This window comes from Tetrao urogallus (assembly GCF_951394365.1).
Source record: "Tetrao urogallus genome assembly, chromosome: 4".
Lineage (NCBI taxonomy): Eukaryota > Metazoa > Chordata > Aves > Galliformes > Phasianidae > Tetrao > Tetrao urogallus.
In genome coordinates this window covers 14,257,720-14,275,493 of record NC_136817.1, presented here as the reverse complement: position 1 = coordinate 14,275,493, position 17,774 = coordinate 14,257,720, and the positions used below count along the sequence as shown (strand labels likewise).

Genomic DNA, 17,774 nt, shown 5'->3' with positions numbered 1-17,774 from the left:
AATAAAAGAAGCTAAAAGCTTCTCTGCTTTGGAAAGGATGCCAGTAAGTGACAGCTGTCAGCTGTTCTGACAGGAGGCAATTAAAAGACATATCTAGGAATCTATTCAGAAGTAACATATCAGAGAAGGCTGTTGCTTCAGCTATGACATAGGCTCCTTGGAAAACAGTAAGTGCTGGAAAAGGGGTTAAGTAGAGAAGATTCCAAATAGACATTTCCTCCTCTTACAAAACTGCTAATCATGGTAAGGCACAAACAGCAGGATTTCTAACAAGGCTCGCAATAACAGCGAGCATATCAAGAAACATTTAGACCTCTCCTTGGTCTATTTTTTTAGCCACTCTACTATGGCTGCTCTGGTGCCATTCACAGCCCCAAACAGAACATGGAATGGAACCCTGTAGCAAGATCTGGGTTTGCCAGCTTCAAGAACTTGTCAAGCTTTTCAAATTAAACATTTGAAAATTCCTCAGCATTTTCAGTATGACAGAAGGGCTTCACAGCACCGCCAATATTTTAATAATGGACAAAGACAACCAGCAAAGAGCCTCCATTTGCCACTTACACAACCATTCCAACAGTTTTCATAGCTAAGAAAAGAGCAGAAAATTCCTGGTACTGACACCCATTTCTACATGTAAAGAGTTGCCACAGTACAATTCTGCAAAAAGAATAATCTTAAAGACAACAGAGGGTAAGGCTATTTGTTTGCCTGGGTGTTTAGCTCCCATTTTCAGAATGCTGTTTCATTTCAAAGACACTGGAATGCCTCTGCCAGGTAAGATAATATGGACTGAAATGGTATAAAATGGGTCGCGTACGCCAAACCAGTGACTGGGATAACATTGAGGTAATGTGACTTCATAGCATAACACTTCCAGATAAGATAAGATTAGAGTATAAAGCTGTGTTTATCCACACTAGATAAACTACAAAAGCTGTTGGTCAAAATGTAGGAATGAGCCGTCCAGAGCTGCCCTGCCTCCAGCTATGACCAGGAATGGTGCTCCTCCCTCTCTGCTTTCACTTTGTCAGACCAAAGGTTTATAGTAACATATAAAAGAAAGAAGACAGCTCCAAACACACTGCTATCAGGGTGGAGCATATGCCTGGCAGAGGGTACTTGGACCTCATTCCAACCTGCAAGACAACTGTGCTGCTGGGAAACGTGACTTAAATAGCTGAGCTGCTGAAATGAGTATGCAAAGGGGAATTGCAGAAGGACACCCATAGTCATACCAAGACAGGTTTAGAACTGGTAAATGAATAAAAGCTATCTGTCTGCCTAGGCTCTGCTCGTAGTAATTCTTAACTCCTACAACAATAGAGCAGGTCTGTAAAAGAATGGGAAGTATTCAGGGGTAATCCCAGAGACACCTGGCTGAGTACAGGTGCAACGCTCTGCAGGACACGCCAATGACAGTGCTGTGCCAAAGCTGTCATGTGGACCACTAGATTGAAAAGAATTGGTGAACTATTAAACCAGATAGGGAACACCAGAACAAATAGCATCCCTTCATCTAATATCTCGAGTGATTTGGGATTATTTCCTTGTATGTACCATTCTGATGCCTTCCCCTTAAAAAACCATGAAAAAATATTTCAGGGCATAAATATTCCAGGATTCAGATTAGGAAGCAGATAATAAACTCACAAAAAAGAAGGAAGCATGCAAGGAGAACAATGAAAATAAATTTAGAAGAAAAAAAAAAAAAAAACACAAAAAAACCCAACAAGACAAACAACAAAAGCTCTAAGGCATCTAAAGAGAAGGATTTTTTTTTAACTGACTACACTAAAATTCCAGGATCCAGAAGTAGCAAATGAGTTACAGGGCCCACTTACTCTTCAAGAAACTGCATTATGAGGACATGAAGGCACTGAAACACCTTTCCATTCCAACAGCAGCAATAGTCCATCACATGACATCTCCCTGCCCTGCCCCAGCTCTAGCTGTGGTGCTTCACAGAGCTTTCCACAACGCAGTGAAAGCTCCCAGTGAAACAATTAAAGGGAGAATAACAGTGGGGAAAGGGGTCTTTCCTTTTCCTGACAGTGAGCGAAGAGATCTCTAAAGCATGGAACTAATGACATACAATACAAATATTTGCACACAGGGAACAAAATTCTTCTCAGCCTTCCCTTGAGAACAGCAATAAATCTAACACTTAATGCCCTGTGATTTCTCATACTCCCCTACACCACAAAATCTCTTCTATTCATTCATCAAATGTCTCCATAAAAGCATTTCTTAAGTGCTCTGGACTATCTTGATGGGTAGGCTTGTTGTCAAATTGCGTGATAGGAAATACAACACCTACATCGCATTGGAGCATGCTCTTCAAAACGTTTTCTACTTGTGTGAAAATATTAACCAACTCTAGACAAGAAAGAGGAAAAGAATGAAATATACCTTCATTTCAGTCTATTTTGCTCAGAACACAGTTAACTAGGAGTCACTTTCTCTTAAGCTCCACTGTTTTCCTCTGCCTGCCTCTTTAAGAGGAAGAAAATAAACTGTTTAAACATAGGAATATGCACTGAAATTCAAACAAAGAGGAAAGGGTGAACAGTTTGAACTCCCAAAATCACTTCCATTCTTTTTTTCAGATTACTTTTGTACTTGCTGACACCCTCCAACTTTAAGAAAAACAAAAACAAAAACCCGTTAAGAGAACAACGTAACGCTTATTTTTCTTTCTTATGAGATTCCTTGCAAAAACAGCTCAATTTAAGGCAATACACTAGACAGTTTCTGTGTGTCAGACTGGATCTGAGCTTTGCTGCTGCACAGGGGAAACACCGCTTGGACTGTATGACCTTGAAGTGGTAAAGTGTGCGTGCATTGAGGTTGATCTATGAGTGGATGTTAACTAGCAATTTCCCGGGTTTCAGTCACTGCTTTGATGCGAAGCAAACAAGCAATTCTAATGTTAATTTTCTCAAATCTGTGGTATACATTTCTCTCGAGTACGTACTAATGGGTCAGTGTAAATACATGAACAGACAAGGAACTGTGCATCATTAAGCAGGGCTTCACCTCCTTAGTCATCTGAATGGGCTTGAAGGGTGGGACCGGGAGGGGAGAAAGCAGCACCTGTATCTGCGCGGTATCATGGCCTAGGGACAGAGCAGAACGCGCTGCTGGTGATTCTGCGTCTGCTACCAGGTCTCCCTTGGAGCACAGAGCAATGTTTGCAAGTTCTATGGCTGCTGCACAGAGAAGCCTTTCTGCACTTGTTGGAACCCGATGATCCAGGCCCAGGAGTCAAGAGATCCCATATGCACCAAACAAGCAGCAAACCAGAAGAGAGAACAGCAGAGGGCTGCTCATATGCAACAGGGAACCATAAGGCAGATGCCAAAGAAGTAAAGCTTAATTTGTTTGCATTAGGATATACTTTGATTCTGAGTTTTCTACTCTGCACCCAGGAGCATTCCAACTCTTGGTAAAATATTTAAGGGACACAAACTCCCAAGGGACATCAGAGAAACAAAAATACTTTCTTTAAGCAGTGCCTCAAAGGTAGGAGAAGTTACTAGATGTGAAGGGAACAACTATGTTGCAACTTCCATACCAAGTGTAAAACACAGATCAAACCTCAGCGCTTGGTGGTTTCCTACACCTGAACTCAAGGTAACTTTACATCAAAATAAAACACTTCATGTTGGAATGCCAGGCAATAGCATTCTGCAATGAAAATAAGCTCCATGCAAAACTATCATTTACCTCCTCTGCTTCTGGTAATAATTTAAGGAACTCATTCAGCAATTCAGAAGCGTAGGGCTCACTTCTTCCATGATAAATATCTTCAATGATGGATTCAGCAGACCTGGAAAAAACAACGGAGTACTCACATTTCTAACACTCGTAGGGCAAATAGTCACATAAATTGAAAAAAAAAACAACCCATGCCTGTGCTACTCAAAGGGATTATAATGAGGTTATCAGTAATGGTGTTCACAGTAGTATTATTCTAACACTGCTTTCAGCAATGCCTTTACAAGAGGGTAACAACAGTGAATAAAGATAGCATTGAAACAACTTACTCAAAAAAAAAAAAAAAAAAAAAAAAAAAATCCTCACCTCTCTTTTAACCCTGTCCCAGTTGAAACCAGGACAAAACCCTTTTTTATTAACTCTTTATAATGAAATAAAGGCAATGAAAAGAAGCTTTCATGCAGTATTACATGATATATGTGGGATTCATTGAACTGCACCTGAAAACTCACTTCAACTGGTTAACAAAAACAAAATCTGGATGTCTGGGGCTAAATGATAATGGCACTCAAAGCTAAACACATTAGCACACAAATTCAAGATGTAGTCACTTATGACAACTCTTACAGAGCTGCTAACTCTGTAAGAACAGAGCACGGTATACTCTACATTTGATGACAACTACAGAGATTAGTTTGCACTTGCACCAAGGAAAAAAACCCAAATCTTACTTTTTGAATTGTTTGAGAAATATCCCAATGTTCATACTTCGTTTTGCATCCAAAATGGAAACCTGAGAGAGAGAAAGAGATTCATCAACCAATACCTAAGAGAAGAGCATACAATGCAGGTGTCATTCCTTAAAATGCAACAGATAATTGCACATGGTTATCATCAAATCATAAGCAAAATGACTACAGAGTGATTTCTAAGCAACAAAGACCACGTATTACAGAACCAGTTTTTTTTACCTGGGAAATTGATTGCCCACCCACAGTGCCTTTTTTCAAGCTAAGTGTAAAAACATAACACTTATAGAAGAAAGGAATCAAATTCTGTTTCATTACAAAGCAAAACCAATTCCTTATTTCATAACGTTGTACCTATGAAACGTTGCTCATCAGGCAGTATGTTGTACTGAATTTGAAGGTCGTGCAGTCAGCTGGCATCACACCCCCAAATGCGTGTATTTCAGGAGTTATGCAACAAATATAAGGATGGACTTTCTCTACACAGCCCTGATTTAATTCACATCAACAGTCATGTTGAGCAAACAGAAAAATCAATCATTCAACCCCAAATCAAAACCTCAGACAGATGACATTCAAATCTATGTGCATTATCCAAAATGAAACCAGGAGACCACAATAAAATAGCAGCCTTCCTTCACACTGATGATTCACCAGAGAAAAAGACTTCTTCTTACTCTAACAGCATGCATGTGAAAACCTGAGACGAAAGGCACTTTTAAAGAATCACGTCCTTAAGGTTAACACAGTCAGAGTTATTTTGTGGCAACAGCTACAAAAATCGTGAGGTTTAGGAGGACAAGAGCACTGTTACATGTTGACAGTACCACCCGACTGCTACAATAAATCAACGCAGTACACAAAGATGTTCAAGACTGTTGGTGGGCTCACGTGATGTTTGAGGTTTTGACAAGCAGAAAGGTGCTTTGACCTCCGTGACAGGGTAACGCTTGGAAATACGTCGGTAAATGAAAAGCTGGCATTGACAAGGAACTGAACCAGCCCACAGTCAGCTGGTTAGTGAAAATGTAGGTATGGTTCATGTGCTATCCCCAACGTACTACAGCGTAACTCTAGGAGACAGCCTCCTTAGGTGCTGCAAGTAAATGAACCTAATTCAAAAGTTTTCCAAAATGTTGCAATTTCCTCTCTTTTGAAACTGGTAAAGACTGGAGAACAGAAGAAACACGAGAGTATTCCATTAGATAATTCCTACTAGAACAGTTTCAATTAGCTAACTGCCAGCCTGAAATCCTTCAATTTTAGCATTTGCAAAGATAAGAGGACAGATTGTGGTTTACTCTCTTCTTATCTTGGGAGCTGAGGCCCCCAGATCATTAAGGAAAGCCCCTTACATAGGGCAGGTTCAGCTATCTCTTCCCTCACAGTATTCTAATCTTCTTTCAAATGCAGAGACCTCTCAGTGACCTCTGCACCCCCAGCCTCTAATTGCTCCACTCACTGCAAATGCTCTGATTTCCCGGTACTAGTTTAAGCCTGCAAGTTCTGCCACCGTCATTTTAGCTTTGGGCTCGGTTTTTGCTCTTAAAGCAAATTCAGAATTAACCTTCTGTACATACTTGCAGTCACTAACCACCACGCTAACCATTTCCTGGGAAAACTCCTGCTTTCCATGGCACTGCTCTGGTGTACGGGACGACCTCAAATCAAACTAGAGAACTTTTTCATGTCTTCCCTTGAAGATAAAGAACAGATTATAAGATATACAGCTAAATCTGCCTTATCAGCACAACATGTCAGAACTGTCTTTACTGTAAGTACAAGGACCTTTTTGCTCTGGGTGTGTACTCTAGATTTTCATACTTTCTATTTCAAGCACACAATCAGTAAGTGTACGGCTCACTTTTCAGTCATTCCTTACTTGCTGTCCGCTTTAAGATTAACAAAAGTTTGAAAAAGCTGACATTACTCTGCTGTCTTCCATAAGTATCCAGATGGGAATGTGAGGACAATGTGAAGGGGGACTCAGCAGGTACATCATAAATACATGCTCCTATCCGTGCACAAAAGCACAGCACTTTCCACCTCATGTTCCACAGCACCATGCTACCTATCAGATTCAGAAGCTTCCCCACCGAACTTCCATTTCAATTTGTCCTTGCAGAAAGCTGCCTGCACGTTGTTTCCTCCCAAGTGCTTTTTAACCTTCAAACATGACCTTAGCTTCTGAGAAAGTCTACTCATACACACCTTCAGTGCTGGTGCCAGCACCCAGGCTCTGCAGCTCACTGGACACTTCTGCAAGCCACCAAATCACACTGAAATAGCAGAAAAATGTTCCAGTAGAAAACAAACAAAAATCCCCGACAGCATGGTACCAAGCAGCAGACCAGTTCACAGAGGGCCCGAGGATGACCAAAGGCAGCACGCAGATGAGGAACTGGAGCTGAGGGCTGGCACAGGGCAGTGCAGCTCGCTGGGTGGCCACCAGCCCTCCTGCCCCCCGCTGCCAGGATGGCTGCAGCCTGGGAAAGCAGGTGCTGCACTGCTCCCAACCGTGGGGAAAGTAATTTGCAGTTGGTGTGTAAACATAATTCTACAACCCCTGTTTTTCAGACTCAAATTATGTGAAACCATAGGGGCAAATTAAGCTCTTAGGGAAACATGTTAATTAATCTCCTAAGGGTTTGGGGAAGGCTTGTTTATGGAAAGGAAAGCGTGTGTTGGAGGAGTTGGTCTCAAATCTCAAAGAGGCTTCTGTTATAATGATGATGTTTAGTAGTGAGCCTCCAGAACTGAGATTCCAAAACCTGAACTAGGTACCTCATCTGCCCGTGTAAAGCACCGGGGAGTCAGGAACTAAAAGGACATGCAGTTCCGTAAGGGTAAGAGAAGGCTTCTTCCAGAACTGCCCACAATTGTATGACTTTTCTGCAGGAGGCACAAAACCCATTTCCCTTCTGTCTCCAGGGGAACCCTCAGCACTGGCTGCAGAGTCCATCTTCGCTGCTCCCACTGAAGGGACACTGCTATACAGAGAGCAAGGAGTCAGGGGAGCAAAGGCTCTGCCCATGCACAGGTGCATCATGCTGGACAGATTTTCTTCAGGTTTGGAACCAAGAATTCTTCAAGTTAGGCATGTGAAAATTTGCTGTTGACATACTACAGCAACTAACTAATCGCAGAATGGCTTGGGTTCAAAAGGACCTCAAAGCACACCCAGCCCCAACCCCTGCCATGGGCAGGACTGCCCCCCACCAGCTCAGGTCCCATCCAGAATAGCCTTAAGCGCCTCCAGCAATAGAGCACCACAGCTTCCCTGGGCGGCTGTGTCAGGGCCTCGCGTCCTCTGATGAACTTTCTCCTAACATTTAATCTAATCCTCCCCTCTTTTAGTTTAAAGACATCCCCTCTTGATCTCTGAAGAACATTTTTCGTTGCTAGACCATAAAGCACTCTCTAAAATCAACGGTGTTTTACACAGTATGATGAGAGGTGCTTCCATCAACACCTTCCCCACCTTCCCTTGTCAGGCTAGTGACACGACCCAGAGCAGAACCACCACCTCCTACTTTAATGCTCTGCCCACAAGATCACACTGATGCCACATGCACCTCAGCTCCTTTGCAGCTTCCCAGTGAGCCCAGGGTCACCACCGTAGCACTGCCAGATGACAGAAATCACAAGGTCTGCTCCAACCTCCATAGCGGTGCTGAACGATGGCTGCAGTAACACGCAAGCAGTTGCATAGCTGTTCTTCCACACTTGCAGTGACACATGGCTCTTCGGGATTATCTCCTTCCCTTCTTACTAAGCTGCTAGCACTGCAAAGCCCATTAACACTCGAGGCATTGCTCATCACTGTCAGACATGCTGTTGTGGCATGCTCGACAAGGGAGCTGAGCACTTTGTCACTTCAGCAGCGCAATCAGCGCCGAGAGGCAAATCCACTGCCTCACTGCCTGCCATCTGCCAGCAGCAGCCCTGCAATGGGCCAGGCAGGCATCAAGCCACAGGCATGCCTGGGTCCACTGCATCAGCTCTGGATGCGTGCAGAAAAGCATTAATTTGTAACAAGGCAGAGGTCTGGCTCCATGGGGCCCTACCTTGGAAAGCATATATTCTGAAGACCTTTAATTTTTTCCTCTAATTCCCTCCAAGGAACCCCCAGCTTCAAGCTGTACACGAGTTCCGGAGCACAGTAGGGTCTTCTCTGCCTCCACCTACTGTACACCAGAGGCCACGTTCAGTTAATGAAATTTATTATCATTTCTAATATAGATCTTCAGCACACGTCAGCCCTGGATGGGGGCAGGTGCTTCACAGCAAGCACGCATGGATGGATGTGCATCCACATGCAGTGCAGGAAGTCCACTCACTGCAGTCTGACTCCAAGATGCACACATCTCAAGCACCGCACGCAGGCTAATGACTACCTCTGGTGATGGCCTCAATTACCTCTTCCTGATGTCAGGGTTGCAGTATACATGCCTGCTTAAATCTCCTATTACAATCTGTGTACAACAGGAACACCATCAGCACACCAAGTTCTCAGCTGACCCTCACTGATTATTTTGCCATCTTCCAAATTCTGCAAGATACCATCCGCTTGCAGGCCCTATTTTTTCACTAAAAACAGTCATGCCTATTAACCCTGTGCCCTCTGTTCTTCGTTTATGAGCAAACATGCATAGAGACACACATCTGTGATTAAATCTACATTTCTATCCCCCAGTTACTTTGCAGAAAGATCACTCAAGACAATCCGGCTCAGCCTACACAAAGAGGCTGCCCCTAAGTCAGGATTTGGGTGCTAGAAAAGTCACTTCTCAGCACACTGTGGAGGGTTTGAACAGCAAGCATTGGGAATGCAGCCCTCCCTACCAGACCACAAAGGAGTCTTCTGGTAATACTGCAAAGTCAAGGTTACTTCTGAATCCTAAAAAAGCACAGTAGATGCAATAAGTAGATGCATTCACTAGCAGGAAGGCTACATTTATGAAAGTTGAAACTTTACAATTATCCCAATTAGATAGCAAATTCCCTTAACCACTGCATTAAATTTAATTTCCTTGTTGTCATTTTGGTACTTCCCCTCTTGACATATACAGTACACATAACACTAATCCTTGCCATTGGATTCTTCTCCCTCCTGCCTCATACTTTTGCATTTGACAGTGCAACAGCCATTGTGGAAGTGCCATCTGTGGCACTGAGGGACATGGTTAGTGGGCATGACGGTGACGGGTTGAGGGTTGGACTAAATGATCTAAGAGGTCTTTTCCAGCCTTAAGGACTCTATGAAGAGCTAAAGAGAAAGACTGCAACACACACATTTCACACCAAAAGCTCAAGAGCTCTCCAAAAAAATTAAATAAAGCGCCTTCGGCTCCTTTCATTTCCATATACTTAAACAGGAGGCCAGAACAGCAGCACTTACACCGTTACAATAAAAAAAAGCAGTTAGCACTCTGAAAAACAGATCTGTGCCACCAAGAGCAGAGCTGATCCTCCCTGTTGTCCCCCTTCCCTTCAAACCACAGCACATTTGCATTAAGAACGAACTACAACAGAAAGGCCAGACGGAATTCACACCAGATATGGTGTTACATACATCACTGTGCAAAAGAGATTTTTCTTTGGTTCTTACCTCCTCTTTAGTCTCTTTAAACGAAGCTTTTAATGACCGGCTCCTCGGGTCTGGTGGCTTGGTTTCCTCCTGCTGCCCAAAGAGCTCCTCGATCGTCTTGGTGTCGATCTGGTACTGTGGCCTCGCAGCAATCGTCCAGATATTGGTTTTGCCCCGGACTTGTTCCTCAGGGATGGTTTTCCAGAAGAAACTCCTCATCCGTTTCTTCCTGCTGTGACCATCATGCCCGTTGGTCAGCTGTGGGTGCAGAGGCAGGCTGGGCCCTGGCAGCGGGGGGGGCGGTGGGGGCAGCGGTGGAGCAGGGGGTGCCTCTGCTGGGGGGCATGGCGGCGGGGGTGGTGGGGAGGCGGCCGGCGGGTCCTCACTCATCAATCCTGCCGCCACCGAGAGAGCTCCATTCTCCTTGTCATTGGCCAGGGAGAGACAATTCATAACATGCATGTTAGGCCTCTCCGGGAGGAGAGAGCGCTACTTCCGCGGGGCTGCCTGGAGCATGGGTCACGCTGCTTCACGCGCTACTCTGCTGGTGGAGCATCTTCACAGCCTGCAGCAACAGACAGGCAACTCGGGTCAGTGACTGCATGCTGCCCCCCACACCGAAAACACAGCGCAATTCAGGCATGATAGCCACCAGCTTGACAAAGCTGCCCCTCATTGCTGATTTCAGCACCCAGGTTACCAGAGCAAGTGCAGTAAGCAGGGAGAGAACTGCCCAGCACCGGAGTTTTCCACAGCTAGTAAGGGTTTTGCATCTCTCGATGAGGTTCCCTCTCAAAGCAGCAGAACAGGAATTACAACCGTTCTGAGCGGTTTTCTCACACTGCCACCTACCAAACAAAGATACTGCCGATGGCAGTGAACTCTCAAGTAAGAATCCAACTTTAGTAAAAGGTACAATCCTGACAAGCTGCACCTGTCAGCTTCACTTTCCTTACACCTTTCAGAGAAAAATGACCGTTTTTCATACGCAGACTAACAAAGAATGTTTTACAAAAACATTCTCAGAAACATTTGGGTATTTACTAAAAAATGAAATAAATCAAAACAAGAAGCTATCTCACAATGGAAACCGAGATAGACCTGAACAAGGAAAGTTGCTGAGCACAAAGCAATCACAGAAAACTTGCCAGAAAGAGCTGAAGTCATGCCCTGGCACCAGCACACAGGTCTGGCAGTGGTTTGGCTACGTGTCTACTCAGTGGTGCTCATGAGGAGCTAATGGCAGTCCCGATCAATTTGACATCCGATAATGGTGACGAAAACCTTTGCTATTTCTGCCAGTGATCCATCATTAGGGTGCTCATGAGCAAACAGAGCCAGGTACGGAAACAGCCCTCGGGGCAAATTCTCTCTTGATCTGCAAAAGCCTCAGCTACACACAGCTTCTCTGAAGCCAGTGGAAATTGACACAAAACGATCCGCTTCACTTTTTCTCCCCAAAAAATGCGATAGACTCCACTTTCTCGCCTCGGATTTTCATCTTTTTCCACCTCATATGGAAGCTGTGTGACGTTTAAACCATAGGAACAATGGAAAGCATTTTAATGGCAGGGTAAAAAGGGGAAGAGCCACAAAGAAAGCAGAGCAGGATAGAGGGTTTCAAATTCAAATTAGCATTAATATCCAGCTGCTATTACAGAGCTCTATGCTCATTCCTCTCCTCCCAACTTCATCATCACAGAGGCACAGAGGCATGAAAACGCAGGTGCAAGGTGCTGGAGAGAAATTAACCACTTGGAGCAATTAACCGTTGCATTAATTTAAAGAAATACTCAACTTGGAAAACCTTTTCTTCGTTTACCTTGGGACACAACATGTATCCACCGTCTTCCACTGACACAAAGCTGCATTCAACAGTTATTAATTCCTAACTCCAGTTCCCACGTGTTTAAGAGGAGAAAGAAAAAAAAAAAAAAAAAAAAAAGAGACAGGGAGGCAGAGCTGCCATGCCCCCGGGCAACGTGCGGGAGCCTGACTTGGAAATTTCCAACAAATCTTGAGGAGAGAGGACTCAAACCCCGAGAAAGTCAGGTCGGAGGGGTGAATCACCAGTCCCAGCACCCATGCAGAGGCAGCCCCGTGGAAAGGGACCGATCTCAGCCCGAGCGCTGCGGAGTTAACGAGAGACACTCCTAGAGCAAGGAGCGGAGTACACCAGGCAGGAAAACATCCCGACCTAGATGAGAAGGCTGATAGAGCAGAAAAGCTGTTTTCAAGCCACCGAGCCCTGCTCCACTCTAGGCGAGGCAGCTGCCAGCCCGGAGCAGGGAACGGGACGTGGCAGAGGTAAGGCAGCTCCGGAGGCACGGCACGGAGAGCGGCATCCGCCGTGCCTTCAGGCAGAGACGCGGATGGCAGGACCGTGGTCTGCAGGTGCCAGCCACGGCGGGCACGGAGCTCTGCAAAGCTGCCTCCCGAGGGTCCCCTTCGCGCCCTTCAGATTGAAGGGAAGAAAGGCACACGAGACCAAACGTTTGAGAGGTCTCAATTACTCTTCTCTACCCGGTGCTTGTTATCCAAAGTAGCCCGAGGAGCCAGAGCACGTCCCGACTGTGCCCGTATTTGGCATAAAAGCAGCATTTCGTTTCATTGTTTCAGGCAACCTCATCTAACTTGGAAAACGCACTGTGGGAACAACTTTCTCCCCGGATCAGAAGACTGAAGCAATTCGTTTCTTAAGAAGGCGGCGGCAGCGGCCGAGCCGCGCGTGGGCAGGCAGCGGCGCGCAGGTGGGGCCGAGGTGAGCCGGCACCGCGGAGCGCCGCGGAGCGCCGCGGGACTGCCTGCCGCACTGCCGGCACCGCGCAGCCCGAGCGCGGCATGCGGCTCTGCGGGGCCGGGAAGGGGCCCCCCTCCCCGGCGCTTCGTCAGGGGGCGCGGCTCCAGCTCCTCTGTATTGGTAATAAAAAGGATTAATTCCCGCTCCCAGCCGCTTCACTCACCCTATTCCTAGGAGGGGACCCAGACCGCGCGAGGAACTCCGCTGCCCGGGGACGCCCTTACCCGGTGCCGAGGTGCCGGAGCACGGAGCGGCGGCGTGGAGAGCCGCTCGGACGGAAGGACGTAGGACGGCTGCGGCACTCCGAGGCGCCCCGCGCCCGTCGCTCCCTCGCGCCCTGCCCCAACGGCCGGGCCCGGCGCCGCCTTCGCCCCCGCGGCCAAGCAGCGCCGCCCGCCGGCACCCGGCACCCCTCCCCGCTCGGCGGCCGCCCCCGCGCCGCAGCCTCGGAACCCCGGCAACGGGGCAGCGCCGAGCCCTCTGCCCCACCGCGCGGCCCCGGCCCGCTCACCTCCGCCGGGCGGCACCACGCAGCCGGCCCCGCCGCCGTCTCCTCGCATCGCGCCGCCGGAGCGCAGCCGAGGGCAGCGGGCGGGGTTACGCGCACGCGCGGCGCGGGCGGGGCCGCGGCAGGTGACAGCACGACCGGGGCGCCGCATCCCGCCGGGCTGAGGGGAAGCGAGGACCGCTGGGGAGCCGCTGCCATCCGCGCACGGGCAGGAAGCGCCGGGCTGCGGGGCGTGTAGGAGCCCCGGCAGGGACGGGGAGCGGAGCCGGGAGCGGCGGGAGGACAAAAGCACATCCAGTGCAGCTGTACCGTCCTTCTTGAGCGCTGCTGCCGCCCATGGCGGCAGGAGGCGGCACGTGAGAGCTGCCTTCACCCCTGCAGGCCCCTCGCAGCTTCCCGACACGAAGCCCAGCCCCCCTGTGGCAGGGTGAGCTGCTACTCCGCTCGGAACCAGCACTGACCTTCCTCGGGAGCTCAAGGCTTCGGCAGCAGGGCATTAGGAGCTTGGCCAGATATGAAATTAAATCCTTAACTTTCCTTCATCCTGTCGGATATTTTCCTTCAGCTTTTGAAACACAACGTTAGCAAATTAAGTTGAAAATCCTCCCCAAGAAAAATGTGAACACAGAGCCTGCAGAAGTTCTGCCCACATGGCTAAATTTCAGAGGCACAAGCAGCCAAGAACAGGTCTTCACAGTAGGAAGCATTGGGCAACTTTAATAACAGGTAAAGCAAAGAGCCCCACCTATAATAAGCACCAAACACACCTCCCTAAAACAGATAGCATTGAGATGGGCTGGCACACTCCAAACAGAAGTCCCAGTGTCAATATTTTAAAATTACCTGTTAAATAGAATACTCAAGACAGTTCTCAAGGTACGTTAGTGCATTGCTTTTCCATTAGAGGAGAAAAAGTCTTGTGTAAGTCCTGTGCTTTTTCCAGAGCATGAAGAGTTTCTAATGCTGTAGGCTGAAGATGAATTTTGTGATTAAACTGTAAGAACAGCTTGTGATCAAGCTGTAAGAACACTGAACAAATGAGGTAGTTACCTTCACTACAAGCCCTCAATCCTACTGTGCCTGGACAAAAGCAGGAGAAAAAGCTAATTGCCACACTTCAGATGCATTGAAATCATATTCTACTTGGTTTCAAAATTAATGACCATGATAAGTTAACCTCTTGCAACAAAGCCCTGCAATTAATTACCCCTATCACATAAAACCAGCATGATGCATACATATAGGTAAGAAAGGCAAATCAAGACTGAACAGGCAACGCTTGTTTTTAGTCCTATTTAATTCCCAAGTACTTGAATTTACAACCTTCAATATTCTTTAAAAGGCAGTAAGGTGTGTAATTATTATTTTAATTAGCACAGTAGGACATACCATTTGTCGAGTACCATTAACTGGGAGCACACTGCTGACAGCAGAACTGTTCCTGACTGAGCCAATGCATTTACACTGCCATGAACAGTAAGAAGCCCCAGCAGAATGTTTGTTTGTTTCAGGTTTATTCTGTTCTCTGTCAGATTCCTGCACTTCAGAGATGTTATCACAGCCACAATGGCAGCTGTGATCTACACCTACAAAGACAAGCAACAAGATGAACAGAGTAAAGTAAAACAGGCAAGTCACCTCTGTGCATATCACAGAAAAAAAAAGAAATCAATTTCACAAAACTTTCCTCCCAGTAGCAGGATAAATTTAGGGTAAGGGTGATCACAAAACATGAAAAGATTAACAACTAATGAAGAAAACAGTGACTAGTACAACCTCCTTATTAAGTACGCAGCATGAAAAAGATAACCAGACAAAAATCTGAAGGTAATTGCAGATATGGAATGCTGAATAATGATACTTTATCATTGTTCTAACACCACAATAAAGAGCTGGGGCAGATAAGCAGAGAAGACATACTGAACATGCCTCCAGTTCAGTTCAAAACAGAAAAGGTGAGGGGGATGTTTAGCCTTGTTTTTATATTACTTTGATCATTTTTTGAAGCAGAGACAGAACAGAGATAAAATTGTTGGGAGAATCTGTTAAAAAGATCGGAATCAAGCTGTTACTTTAATGATAGTGTTACTGAGCTCTGCTTGCATAGACTTCTCTTTAAACACAGCTATAGATACATTTCGCAGTCAGAGGTCTTTGTAAGGGCTTGACAAAGCATGAAGTATGCTAAAGAGCATCTTACTTGCACATTAGAGTAGAAAATCAGTTTGTACAATTCATACAAAATAAAAATATATTTGAACTTTCTTCACCTCCATTCACATACTATAAAAGGAAGTTGCTAGTACCTTATCCACCAGCTGAACACAAGATTTTCCTCTTTGAGGCCATCAATTAAAAATTGCTTTACTAAGCAAAATGGAAATCATTCTTCGTTATCTCTGCTATTAAACACTACACCGATTTTGTGAGTAATTTCTCTTTTCAAACCTTTTCTTCCAGGTGAAGAGACTCCAGCAGTTCTAAGCCACCGTTACTCTTTCAAAGAAACCCAAAGTACATGATCCCTGTATATCTCCTATGTATGTCTTTCCCACAGTGTTCTGAGGGCTGATATTTCAATTGTAATCACTGTGTTTGCATTAATCACCGATGCTACTATCTGCACAATCATGCAGTTAACTTCTCGCTTGTACCATCACATCATATACACGCCAAGATTCAGAGAAAACTGGACACCAGCACTTCATTTAAGCTGTAAAATATGATGAAGTTACCTCTGTAAGTTTAAAAAAAAAAAAAAAAAAAATCAAGAATACTGAAGGATTTGTTTCCTTGAGTTTACATTCAACTTCAACTTGCATGCTATTAAACCATTCTGTAATAGATGAACAATATTGCTGTTATAACCTACTACTGACATACATCCCTACCCAATAATTTCTGGTAACTCAAATATAGAGCTCTCGCTGCAGAAGCTGGGTTGCGCTCTTAACCATCACAAGTCAAAGAAGTTTGGCTGCAAACATCTTTAATATGAATACAAAATTCACATCGGATATATGTTCTGGGGAATGTAAACTAACTATTACAAGAGATTCTGACAGAATCAAAACATAAAGAAGACTGTCAGGCCAAGAATTTAATGAGGAATGATTAAAAAGTTTGATTTACCGTTACATTACAATTCTGTTAAGCACTGAAAACTTTAAGAATGTCAGCTGAAAGGCATTTGAACATACAGTACATAAATCATACAATCCACACAGTTGTAAATAACATATCTGAAGTATTTCAGTTTTACTTCATAGAACACAAAGCAACGTAACATGTGCAAATGAGGACTCCAATAAACTGAATTTAAAATGGATATGATAAAACTGACAGAATTTTACATTTGAGGAAGGACTACACTACAGACGGAGAAATTAAAAAGAAGTATCCTCCACACTGCTCTCATTACTGAAGTATGCTTTTCAATTAAACAGAAAAATCATACTGGCCCAATCTCCTCACTCAAAATTCTAACTGCCCATGAAGGTCAACTAAAGCTTTTACTTGTTCTAAGTACAAACAAACAGCATTTATAGTCTCCTTTCCCATGCTGGGAACCGACAAACTGTTTACATGAAAAGGGTTTTTGCATCATGTACACTGGTTGAAAATATCTTATAAAAAGGCACATACCTGTGATTTAAGGCTAGTATGGTTGTTTTTTCTCTTCCCATAAAATAAGATTTTAAATGAGATTAGTACATCATATGGGTGGCTTCACTCAGCAAACCACTTGGTGCAAAGCAAAGATGTGTGCTTAGAAGCCTCAGACTGCCAGTGATTCTTGCTTTAGTGTTTTTTTGTTTTTATCTCTACAATGGAAAGGTACATCTTTTAAAAAGGCATCTGCTACAATTGTACTAGTCAGAGCCAACCGCTACTGCTGCCTTATACGCATGTACTGCATACAAGCCTCATATTATTAATTCGCAAAATATTCTTTTAACTCTCTCCTTTTTAAAAGTCATATGAAAATTATTAAAGATGTTTTCTCTATTTGTCTATAAAATACCAGATGTTGGTACAAATAATGTAAATCTCCATTTGGAAATATTCTGACTAGCCACCAAAATGACCAGAAATCACAAACATAATTTGTCAGTGCAAATCCATATAGTTTTTTTTTTTCCCCTCCCTCCCTCTCCCCCCATCCCAGCTACAGAAGTAATCACCAGCCTTCACGTACAAAACGAGTGCTCTGTATTTGAAATGATAGAAATTATGTTTAGTTACCTTAAAGTTACCCATTTTCCCAACAAATTCAGTTTTACAATGTCATAAAAGGGAAAAAAAAAAATTAAAGCTCTCTGTGCAAGAATCACTATAACAGTCCTCCAACCCCAACCCTTAATTCTTATTAAAGATTTTAGGTTAACATTGGGTCCTCTTCTCTCA

The 17,774-nt window shown here is 44.9% G+C and overlaps 1 protein-coding gene across 1 annotated transcript in view; it reads right to left on the bottom strand.

Moving 5' to 3' along the window:
* The window catches only part of FHDC1 (FH2 domain containing 1), a gene marked incomplete at both ends in the record, with an annotated part of 28,154 nt that extends 17,633 nt beyond the window's left edge, over positions 1 to 10,521 (bottom strand). The window contains 3 exons of the mRNA XM_079535075.1: positions 3,730 to 3,832; positions 4,452 to 4,513; positions 10,081 to 10,521. Of these exons, the coding sequence (XP_079391201.1) occupies positions 3,730 to 3,832; positions 4,452 to 4,513; positions 10,081 to 10,521 (606 nt within the window). The remainder of the gene's footprint in view (positions 1 to 3,729; positions 3,833 to 4,451; positions 4,514 to 10,080) is intronic.
* Positions 10,522 to 17,774: the final 7,253 nt, after the last annotated feature.